This window comes from Pagrus pagrus (genome assembly GCF_965226575.1).
Source record: "Pagrus pagrus genome assembly, chromosome: 23".
Lineage (NCBI taxonomy): Eukaryota > Metazoa > Chordata > Actinopteri > Spariformes > Sparidae > Pagrus > Pagrus pagrus.
The window spans coordinates 10862133-10885955 of NC_140205.1; the positions used below are offsets into that span (position 1 = coordinate 10862133).

The 23823-nt window shown below is 43.8% G+C and overlaps 2 protein-coding genes across 3 annotated transcripts in view; one reads left to right on the plus strand and one right to left on the minus strand.

Annotated features, from left to right (window-relative positions):
• Positions 1-23823, plus strand: part of wnt5b (wingless-type MMTV integration site family, member 5b) — an 82990-nt gene that overhangs the window by 29389 nt on the left and 29778 nt on the right. Inside the window, exon 2 of one of the 2 annotated variants that reach the window (XM_084345403.1) lies at positions 14602-14694. The exons of the other annotated variant lie outside the window; for it this stretch is intronic. The gene's annotated coding sequence lies outside the window, so the exon portion shown is untranslated. The remainder of the gene's footprint in view (positions 1-14601; positions 14695-23823) is intronic. 2 annotated transcript variants of the gene reach the window in all.
• fbxl14b (F-box and leucine-rich repeat protein 14b) lies at positions 21017-23193 on the minus strand. Its single transcript, XM_084345550.1, has one exon. The coding sequence runs from the start codon at positions 22534-22536 to the stop codon at positions 21334-21336; it is 1203 nt and encodes a 400-aa protein (XP_084201676.1). The 5' UTR covers positions 22537-23193; the 3' UTR covers positions 21017-21333.

A 23823-nucleotide genomic window follows, 5' to 3' on the forward strand; every position in this document is an offset into this window, starting at 1 on the left:
GACCGAAAGGGTCAGTTGCCTTTGTCAACATATGGTTTAATGTTGTGAAGCAGCTGTTTGGTTAGGTTAAGGCACCTAAAGTACTTGGTTATGTTTTGGAAAAACTCATGGTCTGGGTTCAAATAACTAAGTTATGTAACCGGGATTCCACGGTCTAATCTGTTTTTCACCGAAGCGGACAGCAACTGCATAGAGCAGATCAAGCGCGGCAGGAAGTTAGACACAGGAACAGCATAAAGCGTCTGGTCAAACTTCAAAATAAAACACCCTGTGCAGACTCGGGATCGATACAAAGTCAGAAATATTAAAAACATTTAGCTACGTAGCCAACTCAACCATGGTAGAAGTTAGAATAATCATGAAATGAACACGATCTGAAACAGTCGCAGTTCGGTTAGGTTGAGGCACAAATGATACTTTGGGTTAAAATAACTAATAATTTGCGCAAAATGAGTTGCATCATTTACCTCCGTTCACTTATTTACGTTACATTAATGTAAAACAAATCACTCAGGATTCTCGCTCACAAAAGGAGTGCGAACCTTGGTCTCCAGAGGAAATGTCCTTGAATAACCCAACCAAGCCCTGACTCGGACTTTCCCGCTCTTTAAACTGCTGCGTTAGAGGGATCGCTTCAAGACGTGATGCTGGAGGGGTTCCTACAGCATCGAACTGCTGTATTTCACGCATTGGGAGTGAGAATGGCCTGAAGCTCATAGTTTACCCACTTTTATATTCCCTATGACAAAAACACCACAGTTAATTGAGTTAATATTCAAATTATACTGCTAAAGGATAAACTAGCTGACTTGAAAAATATATAATCACCATTTTCATTCTCTCTCTACACGGTTACATGTCCTGAAACTTACAACACTTGAAATATGTGCTCTTAGGCAAGACGTTCACAGCTGAAATACCATTAACTGATGATCTTTATACTCTAAACATAATCCTGTAAGTATAACCTGGAGGTTGTAATCGATCTTTAGGTTAGTGGAGCATGTGGATGTTTTTTAGCCTCTTTCTCTTTTTTTCATTGTGTTCTCTCTCTTTGTTCCTCTCCATACCTGTGTTTTTCTCTCCTCTTTCTCTCTCTGGTTGTTTTCTGTTCACATATTGGCATGACTGTTGAGCGGTATTGCCAAACCTTCTAAACACAGCAGGAAATCTCTGTTTCTTCCTCTACCTCGCTCTCGGGGGGATTGGTGAGACATTCTCTTATTTGTCCTTTTTTATCTGCGTATGTAGCCGCTTGTGTGTAATATGTAGTGTTTTTTTTCATTTTTTTCATTTGTGTGTTGCCTGTACAGCTCTGGCAAAACAAAAGCCTCCCCCCCTACCACCACCGCCCCCCTCCGTGTCTCCAATCACTGTCTCTCTCATCCTGACAACGATCCTTTTATAGGAGAAAAAAGGGAAAAATGGTGCAGGAATGGAGGGACTGAAGGGAGGGAAGACCGCGTGGAAAAAGGAGGAGGGGGTGGAGATGAAATGAGCATCTGAGGAGGGGAAGGAGGAGGAAGGTACGAGGAGCAGGAGAAAGGGAAGTGGAGATAATAATGAGGGATGGTAAAGAAAAGGGGGGCAGAGAGGTGAGGGGGAGGTGAGAGGTGTCAAGTGTCACATTTACACATGTATGGGAGGGGGGCGGGTGAGGGAGGGGAGGTCACAGAGGTAGACTAGCACTGTATGTGGTGACAGGACAGTGTTACCACAAAAATCAATAGGCCTGTCTGCGCTACGGCCGTGTGTGTGGCCGGTGAGTCTGAGCTTTAATTGAAGTCCCGTGTCAGCGCCATAGTAACATAGACTATGGCGCTATCACCTCTCTGACAATGAGCTCCCTGTTCTCTACGACTTCATTTTCCATTTGTTTTGTTTTTTTTAATCATTTTTCAGCCGAGGATTGTGAAAAATGAAGGAATGACGTATTTAGAAATGATCTCCAGTCTTCTTCCTTCTCCAAGAACCACCGTGAAATGTCTCTTATGTTGCATACTAGCATCTCGTGTTGAAGACCATTCAGCCATGTGTTCTGAAGTGGTCCCAGTGGCCTTCTTTGAGAGGGACAGGACTTGGTGACTCATACAAATGGGGAGAAGGGCGCTGTATTTTTGGCAGTCTTAAAGTTCAAATCCTGCTTTCTCAACTCCACATAGCTGGCCAGTCGCAGCATTAAGTTGTCATGCTTCTTGGATTGTCTGTTTTTGGAAAGTTTAAGTTAATCCTGGTTCTGCCATCAGTGAAAAGTGGAAGAAGGGAGTTTCAGGTATTTGCCCCTTTTACCCAGCAAGGTTCGAGGCAGGAATGTTGCGCCGTTATTCATCTCGCCGTTCTGCATAAAAGGGACTAAGATGGATTTGTGGGTCATTGTTGTTCCACTGCTAAGCCGACAGCGGAGGAAGTAACACCGCCAAATGAAACGACATGATACAATATGACACGATACGATACGATACGATACTATCTATCACTCACTAGATCATCGACTGGCCCGATGAACCCAAAAGTCTCTCTTTGTGCATTACCACCACATCTGAGGTACTGAGAGGATTAGGCAAATTAGGCTAATGATGGATTGGAAGCGACAACTTTGTTTGTGACTTGATATTCTTTGCAACTTGCTGTTGTGCGACTGTCTGATGTTTTACTGGATGATGATGAGCAGAGAGTTTAAAACGCTAGACTATCAAGATGCTTTGTCTCCAAATTAGCTTTTGTCTGCCGAGTGTTTTTTCCTGGTTAATCTTCTGCTTTAGTAGATAAGTGTGTTGAATAAATTAGCAAATTAAGGTTCGTTTTGCTCACTTGCCTGCTCCCTTGTTAGTCAACTCTTTTAACCCCACTCTTGATAAGCCTTGTCTGGTAATCAGCTACAAAACATTTAATACCAGGAATTCCCATCCCTTGTCTTAATATTTATACTGGGAACAAGCGGTGCCTTCTTACTCTCTGAATTAGTACTTACGCTGTCCAGTGCTACAAACTCCAGCCCAACAGTCCCTGGACCGTTACAGTAGGAACTTTTTTTGGTTCTTAGAGTACAACAGAGGAACCAAAACTGGAACTTGATCCCAGCAATCAAAATTAAGTTTCGGGGCTCATGGAAAAGTTTCTGGGGTCGAGATGGGCCACAGGCTGCTGTTACCTTGGTGTTCATTCTGTTCTACCTGTCTTTACCTGTTCAGATTGTCCCATTGCCAACCTTCTAGCTCTTGCTCGCCTTACCCCTCAGAATCTGACGTCTGTGAACTTGCCCTTTGACAAAGCAAAGTCAGTTTCGCTACACCTGCTCTGTCTCCCGACTGTGCTTTCGGATCTGTATTCAGTTGTTACGGCTCGCTTGCTACAGCCGAGCTCCTCTCTCCTCGTCTTTTTTTTTTTTTTTTCTCGCTTGTCGATCTTGCATTTTCAGCAGTTATGGAATGAAATATTGATAGATTTTTTTTTTTTTCAGGGAGACACTTTCCCATTGATGTAACCGTACACCAAGGACACAAAACATGAAACATAAAATGCACACAAGGACACAGAGAACGAATAGAGCGGTAAAGGACTTTTGCTGCTTGTAGATAAAGTCTGGAGAAACTTGCGGTCACGTGTGAATGCGTGTGTGCATATGTGAGGCTGATCAAACTGGTCTATTTGTCAGAAAAGCTCTGGAGAGACCGCTTTTCTGACAAAGAAAGAGAAAAGAGTTTTGATTTAACATTCATTCCTAACATACGCCGTTCATATAACATTCATGCCGTAGCGGAGAACACTGGAACATAAAGTGGAATAAGCAAGAAAGAGGAGAAGAAAAACAGGCTTTGCTTCAAAAAGTCTCCTTCTGTTCTGACTCCCTTCCATCTTTTCTTTTTTTTCCTCTCAATCGCTCAATTTTTTCTCCTCCGTCATTTCTCTTCGGCGGCGTCCCTCCCTCATCACCCTCTCTGTCATCCATCTCTTCTCAGCCTCTGTTTCACTTCGACTCCCCCTCTTTTCTCCCTGTTTGTCACACACACACACACACACACAAACGAAGGCATGCTGACACTTAAACTAAGTGCACTCACACACACCCTATTCCCTTACTCCCTCCTCGTACCACCCACACAGAAATGAGGACACATACAGGCCACAAAACACACACACACACACACACACACACACCCCACAGAGTACTTTCAGCACTTTCTTCTTTACCATACTCAGCAAGATCAGATGTCAACTCAACTGACACAACACACAGAGAGGCTGTATTTTTCTTTTCACCACGCTCTGTTTCCTCCTCCCTCTTATAGAATATATGCATTTTTAAAAGCCCTCCGTCACACACAGACACACTCACACAGAGCGAGAAAAGCTGCGTGGCGGTCGTGAGAAGAAAAAGGTGAAGAGACGCGGATATTTTGGGGAGTCATAGAGACGAGATGGGGGTGAAAAAGAGGGTGGGAGAGGTATAAAGGGATCAGAAAGGAGAACGTAAACAGACAATATAGCGATCAAAGATACGGACATGATAGCCAAACGTTAAGCCACACACGGAAAGTACAGCACGCATGCAAAACACACACAGAGACAAACACAGACGCACAGTGAAACATGAATAAATGATTTTCATGCACTGACAAAACCACCACGAGCCAAGACGCTCTCACACACATGCACTCAATGTGTGTTCACATGTTTGGCAGCAAACACAACAACACACAGCCACACACACGCATGCACGCACAATTAAATGACATGCATATTTTCATGCAGGCAGCATGCGATGACACGGACATGGACACGCACACGGAAACACAAGCTTCCCCTGTTCTTACTGACATGAGAGTTGTTCGGCATTACACGCACACGCACGCCTGTCACGGTCACATACACAATACACGGAGGCGCTTTACATAAACGGCGTATGTAGCTCAATCAGTCATCCTTTACATGTCTGTATACAGGTTAATGCTAAAGCTACCCGCATTTTTTTTTTTACCTTTTATACACATAATTACATCCACAATCAGATGTTAGCAATAAAACACATCTGGCTCACTTTTGTCACACAAGTTTGCAGGTTTTTTCTTAGAAAATGACCCAAACCGTTTTGTTGATTAGCAAAATAACTGGCGAAAATGTCGGCTTGTTTACTTCCTGTCTGATAATCTTGTTTTTCCTCTGCTCACTCCAGATCAGCATTTACTTACTTATTTATTCATAAAAATGGCAACCAACATAGAAAATATAATCGAAGCAGTAATAAGCTTTTTGCTGCTTCGTATTTACTATCGCTCCTCTATTCACATTCAGGCTCTTATGGTGTGCCGAGGCTGTAGCAGCTTAAGTGCCTTGCTCAAGGGCACAGTGACAGTAGCTGGCGAGGTAATGGAGAGTGGTTTTCATTCATTCGTTCGGCAGCCTTCCAGTGAAAACCGCACAACTTTCACCTTTAGGCAAAGACTGCCCCTGATATATATTTAAGTGCAGGCTGCCGTCGGCTACGCACACATACACACACATACACGGGGCAGCATGGCCACACACCATGTGTACGAGCCAGATTTGGCTCCGTCCTCATGTCTGCCATACGGTTGATTCCTCCCCGCTGTGCACGCCCTGCAGGCCAAACACACAGCGCTCCATGTGTGTGTGTCTGTGTGTGTGTGTGTGTGTGTGTGTGTTTGTGTGAAAGTAGGAGGGAAAGAGGGAGAGAGAGAGTAAAAGAAGGAGAAGGAAATATACAGCCAACAGGCCGGTAGAGAAGGAGGAGACAGTAACGTGTTTCAGAGCTCACACTCATGAACTGTTAATGTTGTTTTTCTGGTCATGACCTGTTATAAAATGGATGTGTTTTATACTTTGGGTGGGAGAAACATTTTTTTTGCTTCTCGGCATGTGATTTGATGGAACGTGTTTGTGTCGTCTCTTATTTCGATATCGGAAAAAGTTCAGGAAAGTGAAAATTGCCACAGAAAATAAATCATCAAAGACTAATTTAGGCTGAAATTCCTCTTTTTAAGAAGCTTGAAAGGCTTTTAAAAGACTCTGTGTGGCTAAAAAAACCTCTCTTCTTCTGCATGTTGAGCGTCCAACCCTGAAAAAAGTCCCTCAAAGAGAAGGGACAAGACAGGCTTTTCCTTCAGTCTGCGCGGACATTGTTCGGTGTTGTGTAGCAGAAAGCAGCTGTCTCAGTGACCATTCATTTTGAATGGAACTGTTGCCAACCACACAACACATGTGTTGTTATGAACCTGTTTCTATGTTGTCTGGTGGCTTCGCCAGCGTGAAATAGTGATTTGAGCGATGCAGTTGGCGCTTCATTGCAGGACTGTCTTCTGGCCTTGTAACTGGTAGCATTTTAAGCTGCAATGAAATCACAATTTTATACTTGAAAAAAATATCAATAAGAACAACAACATTGTGAGTTCTTCTATACTGAGGTACAATACAGGAGAACAAGAGTAGACTGCTTTGCTGCGTCACTGAAGAGAAATAACCTGAAAACAGCTTTTTTAGACTTAAACTCAAATCATATTTGCACAACTGGGTGTAAATTTAGTCAGTTGCACATGACTGTGAGTATCAAATTAAAAGGGGCACGTCTGCATGCAGCATGAGATGTTTATGATCGAGTGGACTGTATGGGTAGAACATATGCACACTGCAGAGTCTACCTGATGTCGATATGTTGGTGTTGGTCCTTGTATTAATGTTATTGCAACTGACCAACCACGCTATGGTGATGTCATAGCGTTACAACTCGCGCTTGGTGTTCTTCCAGGAGCATCAGAACAAATGTCGCTCCAATTACGGGAAGACAAATCATTTCTATTTCCATGAAAGCAGCAAAGGCCACGCTTCAAGCAAGCTGTTGTGGTTTCATGGGTTGAGTACAGGCCTCTCACCCAGGAGTCTCACACGCTCATATCCCAACTGGAACATATTAACATATTGTCTGCTTATTTTTTTCGGTTTCTTTTCAGTTTTCCGTTTGCAGTTTGGTCAGGTTTAGGCAACAAAGATACTTGGTTGTGTTTTGAAATACATGGATCGGGTTAAATTATAACCTTTCACAACGTTTAATACTTGACACACAAGGGTTAGATTTGAGTCAGGGTCTCCCATGTGCAGATTTTGTTGGTCTTTAACCTCGAATCGCAGAGAGCCACGACTTTACAAAAACATGATCGGTCAGTTGCAATTATGGTCCTGGAGCAACATTCATTAATTAACACCGACGGCGATATCAGAATATGCCTCGTCGCACATGTGTCAACACTTCCGCTTAGCCAGACACCCAATGTAGTATAAACACAACCCAGAGCACATCCACTTTTCACCCTGCAGTCCACATCCGGGTCCATTTTTGAGTATATAAAGATCTTAAGCCAGCTTAGTGCAGGTGTAGTCTTACACTCAGCAGAGCAGCTAGGTTGTGTATATCCCACATGTTTAAACTCTCCAAAAACGACATTTGAGAACAAATACAGAGCTGGAATGAACTGTTTCAAACAGCTATGCACATATTTCATTCACACGTCGTGAATGATAGAACGCCATAAGATTAACATACAGCACCCGCATGCATGGATTCTTTTAAAGTGTGTAAATGTAAAGCGACGAGAGAAAGGCAGAGAAGGCAAAATCACAAGGTGAACAAATGTTGGAGATAGAGAGAAGAAGAGGAGGGAGAAAGACAGAAAGAGAGAGTGAGGGCGGATAGACAGCAGTCTCTGAGAACCTGCATCGACAAGCTCAGTCAGGCTGCTTTTGTGAGAGAGAGGGAGAGAAAGCAAGGATGTTTTGACAGCTCGGAGCCATCACAGCAGCAGAAGGCAGGCGGTGTGTGCGTGTCTCTGTGGGTGCAGGTGTTTGTGTGTCTGTGCACGTACTGTATTTGTGTGTGTGTGTGTGTGTGTGTGTGTGTGTGTGTGTGTGTGTGTGTGTGTGTGTGTCTGCATGCACACAAAAGACTAAAGGCAGAGACAGACAGTGACGTTTCTTCTGATTCAGAGACAAAGGGGGAAAAAGGAAGTCTAGCACAGAGCCTCGATGAAGGACAAGTAAAAAAAAAAAAAATAGAAAGATGTGAGACTGTATCTGTGTGTGGTGTATATAAATGTGGGTATACATATTGATATGTGTCAAGGCGCCTGCCAACGGGTCCCATCATGCATCATTCTGGTCACGACGAGTAAAACCTCCTTATTAGAGGGCGGCTGATGAGAAGACAGTGTCTCCATATTGTTTAAATGGTATTTTCACCCGTTCTGCATTACTTCATCATTGTAAATGAGGAGCATGCAGCCATACATAAATCTTTACCAGCCTCGCCCTGCTTCACCTTCACACAGCTCCACGCAGTCACACTGGGAGCTGCCCTGAACAAACACAGTCTTCTGCAGCTGCCACTGAGCAGCTCAGGAGCAGTTGGAGGTGAGGTGTCTTGCTCAAGGGCACCTTGACTTGACTGTAGGGTGTGTTTTTTTTCTCCTTTTAAGCGCGCGAGAGGAGACTCATTTACCTCACCTGCACTTTTACAGCCAGTCTCGGGATTTGCACCATTGACTTTCCTGTCACAGACGTGCTACTTTTGCACTGATGCCTTCAGGCAACACGAATAGTCTTTGTGAAAATGCTGAGTGATAAAATTAAACCTGTAAAAACAGATTTTTGACCCCTAATACGATGATATGGCTAACCTTTAAGCAGCTGGCTATTTACATATTCAGGAGCAGCATTAGCCTTCATCTTCTGGCCACCTGAAGAATGTCACACCAGTATTTACTCTCTTTTAGCTTCTGTTTTGGTCTGACGGAAATATCTCCAGCTGCTTAATGCCCGACTATGTTCACCAGCTATAGCTCACTTATTCTTGTCTTTGTTGTTTGATGCTGAGCAGTTAGTGTACAGTGAGGTTTTTGAGGAAAACAGCTCCCTGCTGGGGCAAAAAAACGACTCTATGAGAGCGATGAGAATGAATCAAAACAGTGGAGTTGGCAGCTAGTGCTGTATTTAAAGCTCAGGCTAGTGCTTAGGGTACTGCAGTTGTGCGATAATTCTCTGAAAACCCTTCAAGTAGATTCATTTCTTGATTACTCTGATTACTACCGATTTCCCTAAAACATTGACTTTATGTATTCAATTACATATAAAATGGAAAACTTTTATGTATAATGTAGCAGACTACGCTTTTGACGATGTGTCATCTGTGTGACCCAAATATATATTTTCAAAGCAGCTAGCCGCAGTTAGTAGCTAACTCAAACCACTTCGTACTTCAGTTCAATTTCTCTTCTGACACATCTCTGATCACACAAGCACGTTGCACACAGCAACAGCCATTGTTCACATTATGTTGCATACTATGCACAGCTACTTTGCATGCATTAGCAGAATATGCACCACTCGGTTCACAGTCAAGTAAGCCATGCAACGTATGCTGTTTGTCGTGCTAGCTGCTGACATTGTTGTTTAACATCCCACACCCTTCATGCTAATGTTAGCACGCTATCTGAACTCCTCTAATTATCTTAAGGGCCGTTCTCGTGGGAATATTTCAGGATCTCTGTGTAAAAAGGGCCACACTCTATCACATACGGCAGTTTGTGAAAATTCAAATTTATCAGGTTCGCACAAGACGCGGAGTTTTCTACTGGCAGTCCGTCTCATACGTTCTCATTGTTTCTGCTGCCAGACAGCCACTGCACAGGAGCAAATAGGCAGAATGAGTGTTTTCTGTTTGACATGTGTGTGTGTGTGTGTGTGTGTGTGTGTGTGTGTGTGTGTGTGTGTGTGTGTGTGTGTGTGTGTGTGTGTCAGAAGGAGGATGGTTGTCATTTTAAGAGGCCAAATGATGTGTGTGGGTGTGTGTGCATGCTTTCATGTGTGTTAACAATGTACCCTCGTGTCCCCCTGTGTCAAAGCCCGGCTAAATCAAGTCAACCATGCTGCGTTTGTGCGTGTGTGTGTGTGTGTGTCAGAGTGTATGTGCCAGGCCGGATCAATATGAACTAATCAATAGGAGAAGACAGCTAGAAGGACCTTGGGGACGGCAGATACACACCTGGTGTACGCACACACACACACACACACACGCACACAGCCTCTCTTTGTATTCCGTCCTCAGTTTCACTCTTTATCTTCTCTCACTCCTCCTCCCATGTCTCTTTCTCCAAGCCTCTCTCTATATCGGTCTCTTTTTAAAGTCTCTTTCTCACACAAACACACTAACGATCTCACTCATTTCTCTTCATCACAATTATAAACAATCACTGCCTCATTTTCCTGCTCTTTCTCCTCTTTCTCTTCCCTTTGCTTCTTCTCTCCGTATCCAAAACCAGGTTTATTTTCTTGGTTAGAACAGTAAATGCGGATTGTTACTTCACACGTCTCTGCCTTCTCTGAGACAATATTTTTTTAAAAATCAGGTCTGACTTTCCAACCATGACTCACACGACTCAGTATTAGAGACCCGCTGCGCTCCAGTAGCAAACAAACCTGGTGCTGCTGCTTTTTTTTTCAAGTCCGATCCCATCTGTCGACGCAGCAGTGGAAAGATGAGGTCTGTGCCACTCTGCGGTGAGGAAAGTTCAGCTGCCGGCACACATCTGCGCGCAGGCTTCAGCACATGTGCTGCATTTCATGTATACTGCGCACTCATAACGCTTGACAGAAATTCAAACATATGTATGGAAGCAGAAACACGCCATGATGATTTCAGTTCTTATTTAAGTTTACATGGTTGAAATTCCCCTCCCCTTTAAATGTATGTTTTGACTGTTTATATTTGCTTAAAGGTTTCTTTTTCCTGGTTTAGTGTCTTCTTTAAGTTTTATGAAGTGACTGACGGAGTGTAATCTGATAGGAAGACTTTCCCTAATCCACAAATCTATTATGAGTAACTTAATTTTTGTCTGGTAAATAGGTAAATCAATAAATACAATAAATTTAAAATAAATAAATAATCAAAGATGTATGAAAAGTTCAAATGAATTAAACCATTATTTTGAGCAACTTGAATATATATGTGTTTAAATGCTGGACACTAATTATTTGTCTGAGTTTGTGAATCATTAGAAAATGTAATGAAACAAAATTAAGGTTTTGACGTTGTATAATTTGCGATTAACTACTGCAAATGTCAAAAACGGGAATTCAACCTACACAGTGGGCATTTGGTTCAAGTTCTTACAGCCCCTTGTTGCTTCCATACATGTACCTCTTCTGTAAAACTATAAATATCTCAACAGCTATTGGACGGATTGCTATAAAGTTTGGTAGACAAATTAATTCCGCCCTCAGGATGAATTGTAATAATTTCATCATCCCTTTACTATTTATAGCTCCAACAATAAAATGGCATCAATGCAAACTGTTATATTTCCCAGCATGAGTCTCAGTTTATAGATCTGTCTCCTTCGCCCTGTGCCACAGACCTCTTACATGACTGCACAGTGTAAATCTTGCTTTTGCCAAATCCTGAATTGGCAGCCTGGTTATCAGGCAGGCACACCACAGCTCTGGTGGGCGCTCTGGGTCTAAAGCACTTTCAGTTCAATTCACTCAACATGCAAATTGAAACTTTAATTCATTTACTGCGAGATAAGAGCGCCACTCTGCCTCAATAATGCCTTTATAGATTGAATATTAAATAACCTTTTAATAGGGATTTTCTTATAGTTTGAATGTCCACTTCCTCGTTAATTGGATTGAATGGGAAGTGACTCGACTCTCAGCTCAGTCAAGTTCAGACCTGTTTGGGCTCTAATGTCTATCAATTCTTTTGAGCTTAAATCACTTCATGCTTCCTTTAATCATCTATATCATATCAGGGCTGTTCAAAATGTATTTTCAAAAGGGTGCAGGCTCAATAAATACTGCTAGGGTGCAAGCTTGGTAAGTTAATACACAGTCCACATAACTTTTTGTATCTGATTTGGCCTGCTATCGATATTTTTGGCTTTCCAGGGTCTCTAAAGATAATTCGAATATTTGGATGCAATCTGATCATATGTTAATGAATACATTTTAACTTTATGTGTAAGGAAATGCACTGATTTTGTTGTAGACATATTGTGATCACCTTGTCTAAGCTTTAAGCCTCTGGATGGGCCGCGTCAAATTACTGATTGTTTTTAGATTTGTATGTGACATACGCACCATATTAACATTTCAACAATATGTGTCACATCAGTTTATTGACCTGACTTTCATATCAGGAGGCGGACCGGATGGTGGTGGAATAAAAGGTGACAAGGCAGTTAATGTCGAGCTAGCGTCGTAGCCCACAACTTATCTCAAGTTGTGATTGATGATGATTATTTCCTTTCAAAGAGGATGTCGGCATCATTCTTTTCTGCAACTTTAAATAATAAAATGTGGAGTTTGTGTTTTTGGCGTCCAACATGGAGGGTTTAGTTCAGAATAAACCCTTCTTCCACATGTTCCTTCCACCCTCTTCCTTGTCTTTCCTCCTCAATGTTGCTCTCCAAACACTCCTAACATCTACCCCCGCTCAAAAAAAACCCCTAAAAAAAACCTTCCATGTTAACATGTTGAAATCTCTCTTTTCCAACGCTCAGCGTTTCCTGTCAAACGTGTTAAAACCTCACTCGGCTGCAGTGCTTCCGTCTCCCTTTCTGCCCATTTCGGCTGTTTGAGAAAAAGCACGACAAATTTTAAACCGAGTAAAAGGGAACGAAAAAGTTTCCCTTCATTGATGCCTGAATGACAAGCTGAACTGACAGGAAGGTACAGAGACCAACACAACTGTCTACGCACATGCATTATGCACACACACTTTCAATCACACATGCACAGACAGGAAGCACACATGAGCGCACCACACCTCCCACGCTACCAAAACACTATCTCACCTGACAAATTAGAAATGTGTGCGAGCCTGCTGGTTTTTTGACATTGCAGGTATCTGTCACATTTCTGTCAGAGCTTCACGTCGGTTTCACGTCAAGACAAAGAAACCCAAAATGAACCCACATGTCATCCTTCTCTCTCTCTCTCTCAGTCTCTCTCTCCCTGTCCGTCCTCTCCTCGGTCTTTCTCCGCTGGGTATTGTCGAATGAAGCAGGAATATGGAGCACAAGTCAACATCACATGCTGCATAATTCTCAGTCTCCCATCCTAATTGCCGAGGCTTCTCTGAAAAATTCAGCGACGACGTCCATGGTTTGATTGTGAATGAAGCAGGGTCTTATGGTCTCAAATTAAAGATTTAGCTTGTTGTTTTTCTCATCCAATCTGCTGGATCTAACACTGATTGAGCGAAACTCCTCTGAATGGCTCGTGCTAAGTGTGTGAAATTGAACAATGATTTGAGGAGCATGGCTCGCATGAAGAGCGCAGAGTCTAAGGATGTGGATCAAGGGTTAATGCTAATACAGAATATAATCTCTGGGACTAAGATAGCTATGGTGCTAGCTAAGACAAGTGGATAAATACATGGATTTGTTGCCCGATGAGCAAAAAGGGACTGGGGCGGTAAATGACCTGATAACTGTATGTGATAAATTAATAAACAGTTGAACACCCAGAGGAGCTAATGAGGTATGGGTGCTCAAGTCTACATGCTGAAAAATACACTAAATAAGTGCTGAAATAATTACATTTTGATGAATTGTTTCAGTCCGTACCATCTTGGCCAAAAAATGCTTAACATTCAATATGACATCAGCTTATAAGCATTTTTTGTTATTCCTAGTATCATTGTGCTCATGTTGGCATGATGTTAGCATTTAGCTCAAAGCAGCGCTGTGCCTATAGCCCAAAGTAGCTGCTAGCATGGCTGTAGACTCTTCAAATAATCAAATAAGTAATCACCAGCTGATAGTGTTAATAATGTGTAAAAATATAGCATGTACTGCGTGTTTCAAGAGAAGTTCAACCCCCGGGCCAGGATTGTTCCAGTATAGAACAAGAACTAATTGTAATCCACCCACTTCTTCTTTTTTTTTTCAGAGAAAAACCATCAATAATTAATCACTCAGGGGTTGGATGATGTCACTGTTCCTCCTTTGCTGCAAAGTTCGACTTTCTGAGAAGGAAAGAATTATTTCTGACCTTCGCCTAAATTCTTACCTTTGTAGAAAAGCAGCTCATTACTTTCTGAGGAATGTGCAGCAGAGGTGTGTGCGTGCCTGATGTCCAACTGAAAATAATTAGCTGGTCTGTTGGGCAGCGAAGTCTGAGCGAGGCAGACGCAGGATTTCTGCTTAAACTTTTAATGTGTGTGTGTATGTGTGTGTGTGTGTGTGTGTGTGTGTGTGTGTGTTGTGCCAACCATTGTTGAATTTCAGGCAGATTTCTGTATTTTGGACGGGTTTGGTGTGTGTGTGGGTGTGTGCATGTGTGCCCAGACGGTATTTTAACATGGCTAGCTGACTTCTAGCAGCCCACAGTTAAACAGTGACTCACAGATTCCTCTCTCTCTCTCTCTCCCCCTCTCCCTCTCTTTCTCACCAACCTCACTTCTTCCTCATCTGCTTCTCCCTCGATTCTTTTTCCTCTCTCTTCTCTTCTCCTTTTCTTTTTTTTTTTTTTACCACATTCCCCCTTTCTCCTTTCTCTGCATTTCTACCTCCACTTTCTCTCTCTCTGCAGGTTGGGTGCTGACTATAGCAGACTTTAGGACAGAGGTGGTTTTTCCTCTGCTCCTCCCCCCTCTTTTCTCCAACTGTGCCAGCCCTTAACCCAGTAAGTTACAATATGACCATACCATGCTCACACTCCTTACTCCTAGCATGATTAGAAATGTGTTTTTATTGTCTTATTTGGGTGTTTTTGTGGTTTCAAATCCCAAAAAAGGCCTCACAGAATGCAATCGAACTCATTTTCTACAGATAGTTTAGTCTAAATTGCATTCCTTAAGCTTAAAAACCTGAACTACCCCTTTAATGCTCCACCTTTGAGAAGCAAAAGGGGGAACGGTGAAAGGGATTTAAATGCCCCTGGTCTGCATAATCAGGAAATACAGTACACACACATGTACCAAGACTTAAACAGGGAAGGTCGTTTCAACATGAGAGACGCCCAAAAATCAAAAGCAGTGCCAAATGTTCTTGACTGGAGCTGCTGATAAAAAAGTTTCCTGACACACACACACACACACACACACACACACACACACACACAGCCCCCGAGGGCCCCTGGGACTTCAAAGAGCCGTCTACTGTACCTCAGCGACACCTCAACACCAGGTGCCGCAGAGAGGAGGAAGGAGGGTGGGAGCGGAGGGTAGAAATGGAAATGGTGAGGAAGGGGGGGGGGAGAAAAAGAAAGAGGGAGACCGTGGGCATGAAAGGGAGAAAGAAGTAAAGCTGGAGGTGGAAGGAAGGGGTGAGTCGAGTACTGAATCTGGAGGAAAAAGAGGGACGTAGGCAGGTGGAGATGAAGAGACAGGAAAGAGAAAAGGCTTCAAAATTAGGAGGGAATAAGTTGAGATGAAATGAAGACGGGGATGAAAGCAGAGCAACAGACAGGCAGAGACCTAAAACAGGCCAGAGAGACAGACAGACAGACAGACAGACAGACAACGCAGCAGACAAGGAGTTGCAGCCAAAGACAGAGAGATGTGGGGGAGGGCAGTAACACTCTGCTGCTAATACCACCGCTGCTTTGTTGTGAAGAACCCTAGTTCCTCTTTTAATGGTGAACTATTCCTTTAATGATAGCAGTAAAAAAATACACTCACGCAAACACACACACACACACACACTGCCGTTCCCCTCTGCCTGACAGGAAATGTGGTTCAGAGCACGACGTGACGAGCCACAGTTCAACTTTTACAACTTACGGTCCTGACGCACACTCGCTCGCACGCCAAAGTTCAAACGAAAAAAGCAGCGTTTATAGCGAGAGAGGGTTCGTCAGTGACCTATATGGGGCACAAATGTGGGCCTTTGTCTAATTTCGGTGCCTGTTAGCTTTTGAATTAACTCGTCTAGGAGCTGTCAATCACGCAGACAGGCAGGGTGTGTGGGTTTGAAGAGAGAATCACACCGAGAGCGAGATATACTCCCAACATATAAAGCCATTTGGTGAGCGCTTTGATCACAGCTGCCTTACAGTGCAACGGGTGCACGCATTTATGCAAGGCTGCCACAGTGAGACCTATGAGTTGCACGGGAAAAATGTGCCTTGCTCAATCTGTCGGGGGAATTCATCCACACGGGGAAGTGAGCCGGGCAGGGTTGCTTTCGGTGTCATCCTCAAGTTCTTGATTTCTCTCTGTGAGCCATGTGGATGAATCACGTCTGTTAAAGTTGCTGGACAGTGAGTCTGTAAAGTGTGTAGAGTTTTATACATCAGGCTCTGAATGAACAATACGTAGTAAGACTTGATCCTGAGTATGTCTTAAAGGATATTGGTCAACACTTTGGGAAATATGATCATTCCCTGTCGTGGTGATGGTTAAAAAAGAAGATCGATACCACTCTCACATCTGTACAGCCATGAAGCTACAGCGAGCAGCTAGTTAGCTTAGCTTAGCATAAAGATTTGAGTCAGGGGGAAGCAGCTAGCTCTAAAGCTCACTAATTTATATGTAATATATTGTTTGTTCTATCTGTACAAAACCTTGTGGTGAACACTGCAGCTTGTGTAGAGATGAGCTATGACATGCTAGGCTAGCTGTTTCCTCCTGCTTTCGGTCTTTAGGCTAAGCTAAGATAGCAATCTCTTCGCTCCCAGTTCATATTAAATGGATGGATTTGAAAGTGACATCAATATTCAACAAGCCAGTTTTCCCAAAATGTCAAACAGTTACTTTAAAAGTGCATTACAGCAGATTTTCGTTGATAACATTCAACATTAACTGAAGTTAAGTTTCAGTTTTGGCATTTTGACATATTGTGTTGCAGCTGTATCTACTGAAATTAGCATGCTAACCAGCTAGCCCCGGCTCTTCCCGGTCCAAACCACCAAACCAGTCGACAATCTTTCTCCAGGAAGTTACATTTTGTTGCTGTGAGAGGATTCAAATGGGTTAAATTGTTGTGCTTCAGATGGAAATTATGGAAAACCCAGAAACTGAACTACATCCGCAGGGTGGGGGTTAGTGGTTTTACTGGATGTGTACAACTGTTACAAAAGGGGAACAAACACTGTGCTAAAAGAGAAGCATGTATGGAAAAATGATGCTCTGTAGTAGCATGCTCAAAGTCGCTACTAAACATTAGCATTTGGAGCTCTGCAGTGATATATTTCTAAATAAAAATACTGGTAACACTTGTGTTCAGTGTTTAGTCCACAGTTCATTTCCCACAATGCAACGTTAACTTGCCCTGCACACAATAGAGTGATATATCATGCTCTCTAACTACATCGTGCTGAACAGCCAGCAGGGAAACTCCAGAGCTTAATTCACACACAGCTCTCTCTATTCAAAATGCAAATTGAGACCGCAACTTATACAATAAGGGACGCGTTTGCATTCCCCTCACAGATTGTTTCATCGAGAAAAGAGCTTCAGTATTTCAGAAGCGGTGCTTCACAGGTGGCCTGCACCACCTCCAGTGACTCCCAGGAAGACAGGGAGGCAAGGTGACCTAAAACATGACAACCCCTCCACCCTGCTGATGTGTCCTTGAGCAAGACACCGAATCCCCCCGCAGCTCCAGCAGTGGGCTCCTGGAGCCGAGCCTGACCTCTGACCTCCCTGTGGAGGGTGGCAGACAAAAAGAGATTCTCCCGATGGGGATTAATAAAGTATCACATTATCATTTGAATGCAGCTGATTGTATCTTTGTCAGTCTTCATTTCAGCCCTCGGTCGAAACGCGTGATATGACCTTGTCACGGTAAGTCTCCTGTATCTGTCGGGGAAAAGGTCTGCAGACCCAAATGTCAAATGATAAAGGAACAATCGTCCGCTTTGTACGCCTCCCACCCCTCTGTTCGTTTATCAGCATTCAAGCGCCAATTCATTACAATGTCACACCTCCTTTCGAGTTTACTTGGACTTCTTTACCATGTTTGTCGGCGGTGTTACAATAGTGATGCGTAGGCAAAACATACATGGCTGTAAAGTCTACATGTTATTCTCTCTTTGGTTTTCATGCAGGTTTTCAGATGTTTCCGGGAGAAAACGACACAAAATGTCACAGGCAAATCTTTCACATCTCTGTGTGCACTCAATGCAGCGTTATTGCGCAAGACCAAAGGCCAGCTAAAGCAAACTTAAGAAACAGCAAATACTGACGTTCTCCCTCTCTTTCTTCCTTTCTTGCTCTGTCCTCTTTCTTTCTGTCTCTCTCTGTCCCTGTGGTCAACAATCCCTATGCTGGCCTTTATCCCCAAATCCCCATGGACAGAGAGTCAGGGGAGAGAGAATGCTTAAATGCCTTGAATGATGGTGTGGAATGCTAAAAAGTGTGTGTGTGTGTGTGTGTGGGTGTGTGTGTGTGTGTGTGTGTGTGTGTGTGTGTGTGGTTGTATGGGGGAGCAAGGAGGAGTGTGTGTAGGGAGGAGGGGAGGGGGGTCTCCTGCCTGGTCTAGGATCTGGTATGCGTGACTGAACAAGAGGAGGAGAAAGAGAGGAAAAGAAGGAAAAAAAAATCCCCCACCAAAACCTGCCTTCCTAACTTCTAAAGACAGACAATGGCTACTGACTGGTCTGGCAACCCTCTGTGTGTGTGTGTGTGTGTGTGTGTGTGTGTGTGTGTGTGTGTGTGTGTGTGTGTGTGTGTGTGGTGTCACTTCGCACACAGGACACGTCCTGATGGAAAGCAGAAAGAAGGGAAATCTGCTCTAACCAACTTTAGATCTCATTACTCCGCACATGCAGCCGCACAGACGCAGCTCTGCCACATGTGAAATGAAACACTGCAAAAAGAACCAAAACTAATACCCAAAACCTTCCATTTTGACCCATGAAATCGACCAAACATAGACTTAATAACCCCTTCTTAGGCCCTATGAAACCTTGAGACTTAAACGTGAAACTCAGACCAGTCGAACACCTCTTGTTTTCGCTGCATTTCAGGATGAAAGACAGACGTTGACGATTAAAAAAATCAGCAGGGTAGAACAGCTTCCTATAATAAACGCCCTGGTGATAATTAATTACACAGGCACTGCAGCCAAATCAAGACGGCAAGCATCCATTTTGAATCTCCTCGTAAATAATAAAACAACACAACAGATTTCTTTCAGCCCTTTTGAGAGGCAAGGCTGGCCTGATCAGGGACAATGCTCAGAAGTGCGTGGGTGGTTATTATGAGCACATGCATTAAAATAAAAGCCCTTATTGTATTAAATGGACGATATAATCGTAGGACAAGACCATAGCAGTGCTGGCTGTCAGATTACCTTGTGGAAAAGTGGTATTTTTCACATTCTTGCTCAGAAAAACACAGACAATGAAGCGCTACACCTACACAAAAGTAGTCCACACCGCTCTTGTTTCATTCATTATATAAATATCTTTAATTGTTTTAACCGTAAGAATATAAAACAATTTAATTTTGGGATTCTGCATTTTTTTTTCTTCTTTACAAACACATAATATACAGTACACCTTTTTTATTTTTCAAACACACACAGCTTTTTCAGCAGGACGCACATCCGTATATTAATTTTTCTAGCAGGTCATTGCATTACATTAAAACACGCGCGCGCCCGCAGGCCTCCGTGCGCTTGCGTGCGCGCGCGCGTGTGTGCATGTGTGTTTATGTGTGAGAGAAAGAGAGAGAGAGGGATGGGGAGAGGGAGAGACGCATACCGCTTGTAACCCGAGACGGAGAGAGAGAGAGAGAGAGAGAGAAAAAAAAGAAAACAATCGATTGCTCCTTATTCTAAGCATGTCTCAAAATGGATTCAGGGTATTTTTATTCAGGGAGAGATGGAGAAAACGAGGAGGAAAAAAAAGATATCCCTACCCTCCCCTCTCTCCCCTTCGCTCTCTCTCTTACCGGCGAGAGCAACATGAATATGAATGCGACCTGTGTTGGCATCAACGTGGGAAAAATAAAGCCATGAGACAAACCCTGATTCTTTTTGAGCAATAAAGGGTATAAGATACAGAAATCACTTCAATTTGAAGTACGACACTCTGAACAACATCCACTGACATTTGCATCCATCAGCATCCCTCAGAAAAAACACCACGTATTCCTACAAACAGACTTAAATGGACATGACTGGTGTCAATAATAATCCTATATCTCTATAGTATTATTAATGGTTGATTATAGGTATTTCCTCTCAGGGTAAGCTGACAGTCTTGCCTCCTCTATATGCGTCAAAGCTTGGACACAACACGTCTCTGAAGGGCGTCAAAGTTGGACTTTATCCCTTTAAAAAATTAGGGATAAACAAAAAAGATAAGCTCTTGCACACAAGCGGATTTACGATAATTTTTTATATTTTTTGCATAAAGCGTCACCCTCTTGGAATCTGAGCTGATCTCACAGCTCGCTCTCCCTGTCTCCTTCTTCCCCTCAGTGGGAAATTGTTGCTGTTTATGGGGGTAAATTAACAAAAGGTAGTTAGATTGTGTCCTGGTCTCCTTTCTCCAGCTCTGCTCATGGAGGAGGGAGGGGAGGGGATGGGGGGAGGGGGCAGACACAGTCCCTTTAGGCACATTTTCTCCCAGTCTCTCATTCTTGCTTTCCTTCTGTTTTTTTTTTTTTGTGTTTTTTTAACAGTATACACCCTTTGAAAACAACCACATACGAGGTAGCCAAATGTTTTTAGGCGTGATGGCTGTAGCGGAGATTAGTCGTAAAATGTCTCAAATCCAGACACACTGTAAAAAATAAAAATAAAAACAGAAACGAAAAAGAAAAAAGTCTCATACTCAAGTTTTAACACCTCGCTTTGCTTTTGAATGGATGCAAGTTTAACTTTGAAGCAGGTGGCAGTAAATAAGGCAGATTATTCGTACGACGCTTGTTTTGAAATAATGTGTGAAACAAGCTGATTTTCATTGACGTTACTCGAGTCCAAAGTCAGAATTTAGGAGGCATTAAAACTCAGCATGAGATCAAAACAATTGTTAACAGGGATTTTTCATGAGCTCATAACAAAAGTAAGTTTTTAATTGCTTCCTACCAGGCAGAATATTAAGTCATATCAAAACACTAATTGAAATCCTGCAAGGCCAACAGAGAGGAAAATAAAAAAAACAAAAAACATTTGAACACAAAAATCTGGTCACATGGGAGAAGCACACCTTACACAAGCACACGGGAGGGAAAAAGGGAGGTTTTCTCTCTTTTTTTAAATAAGAAAAGAAATTTACCCGCCCATCTATCCCCCCCTCCTCCTGATCCTCATGCCCCCCTCTGTCCCCATCCAAAAAACAAAAAGAACAGAAAACAAAAAACACTTCCAATCACCTCACTTTCTCACTCTCTGTCATCTGCCAGAGTCCCAGGTTCAACACTTTAAGGCAGGGGAGCTGTGTGATCCTCTCCAGTCCCCTCTTGGTGATCTTGGTACATCCATACAGGTCGATGCCTGCCAGCTGGGTCAGGTGGTCAGCTATGAGCTCCAGCCCTTTGTCCGTGATGCGCACACACTGTCCAATGTTCAGGGTCCTCAGTTCATGCATCTGCCTCACCATCCGGTTTATCCCGTCGTCAGAGATGTGACATGAGCACAGGGACAGGGACTTGAGCTGGTACAGCCCCTGGGCGATGTACGCCAGGGTCTGGTCCCCTATCTTATCGCAGAAGGAGACGTCAAGCCCGGAGAGCCTCAGGGTGCCCATGGCGAGGTGCATGGTTCCCGTGTCGCTGATGTTGTCACAGGAGCGTAGGTTGAGGCTCCACAGGGAGGTCATGTGGGAGAGGTGGATCATCCCTGCATCTGAGATACCCCCACAGAAGCTCAGGTTCAGTACCCGGAGCTTGGTCAGCCCCTTGGAAATGTGTTTGAGTGACAGGTCCGTCAGTTTCTGACAGTCCTGGAGAGTCAGGTACTCCAGGTTCAAGCAGCCCTCCGCCGCGCTGCGGGTCATGCCCGCCAAATGTCCAATCCCCACGTCCGAGACATGCCTGCAGGACCTCAGATTGAGGCTCTTGAGCCGGTGGAGGCCCCAGGCTATCAACAGAAGCCCGGTGTTGGTGATGTTGCTGCAGCCACCGAGCTCCAGCACCTCCAGGTTCTTCAGATACTGAGCTATCCTGCCGAGACTGGAGTCTGTGATCTGCTTGCACAGACTCAGGTTCAAAACCCTCAGCGATGGGATCTCCTGCACAAACGCGTGACCCAGCCCGTTATCCGTGAGGTTGTAGCAGCCGGACAGGTTGAGGGACTCGATGTTAGGCATTCCCTGGATCACATAGCTCAAGCTGCGGCGCAGGGACAGTATCTGGACCCTCCGGATGCCCCTGGCCTGGAGGCTGGGGAACAGTGAGGGATTGGCCCGGCGGAGGTGCAACTTGGCCTCCACCCCCCTCCACACTGACTTGTGGTAGGATGCATCCCTCCAAGCGATACACACTTGGGCTACCCTGCCTTTGTCCCTCACGTCCAGATAGCTGAAAATCATGGCCAAAATTTCCGGGAAGAGGCACGAAATGTGCGTCTCCATTGTTTTTCAAACCCCAGGCATATAAGAATTAATACTCCACACCTCCAAGGCTGAAGAAAAAAAAACCCACTCACACACCCCCCTTCTCTTGCAATTATGCAGAAGTATCAACAGTCCCGGTTATCCACAGAAGTAACACACACAAAAAAAAGAAACAGGAGTTGTTTGTTTCTCTCTTTTTCTCACATTGAACTGTGCAAAATCGATCCAACTCTCTCCAAACCCCACGTGATCCGGTCTGGTTGCGCAGTAGGATTCAAATGCATTTAAAAAGAAATAAAAATAAAAAGAAAGAACAAGAAAAAACAAAAACAAAAAGCGTTTATTCCTGCCTCAACCCCTCTCTCCGCCAAAAAGAGGAGGAGAGGGGGGCGAAAGGAAGAAGGAGGAGGAGAGGAGGAAAAAGCGTCAATCCTTCCCCCTCTCTCTCCCTCTCTCAGACGACGCTTCCTTGTATTATACCTACAAAAAGCCGTCCTCTCTCGGCCGAGCGGGGATCCAGACGGTCGTACATTTCAAAATAAGAAAGTGAAAATAACGCCAGCACCCTTTAACGCCGCCTAGTAAAAAACATTTCCATGATATAGGGGGCAGAAAAGATAGAGCTAGGTTGGCTTTGTAGGCAGAGTGAGAGAGAGAGAGAGGGGCGTCCGGAGCTCAAAGCCTTTGTCTGCTCTTTTCAAACCGACTTGGCAGGGACCCCAGCACTCTGGCTGCACGGGAGGGGTGGCGGCACGTCACGTCATGACTCTTAAGTGTTGTAAACTGATTTTATAACGGACGCAGTTGAAACCAGCGATGTTTTAGTCGGCTCATACGCGGAAGGATGTGTGCTAATATTTAACAAGCAGCGCGGCGCGGAATGATTTTGTGTTTGTAGCGAGTCACCCCTACCCCCCGCCGTATCGAGCAGTTGGTTTGTCCCGCCTCAGCTGGAACGGTGCGAACAGTTTCCCTTGGAAACCAACTTCTTACAATTCAGTTCACTTTGGGCTTTAACCCTTTGAGCGGACCACACAGGAAACACAGGGAAGCCAACTGGAGAAGCCCTTTTCAGTCCACTTCCTTGGCACGAACATTTAATATTTCTTTGACTGCGTTTTTGTTGTTGTGGAAATACTAGTAGAGCGTCTCCAGACTGGCCACGGGACAGCATACAGCGGTCTTTGTCTCTTGTAAACAGCCCCTCTCCCTCTTTGACTCACTTTTTTTTTAATTTTATTTTTTTTATTGCAAGACCAACAAATACATTTACATTTCCCAGAGACAATAGATCATATTTCATCA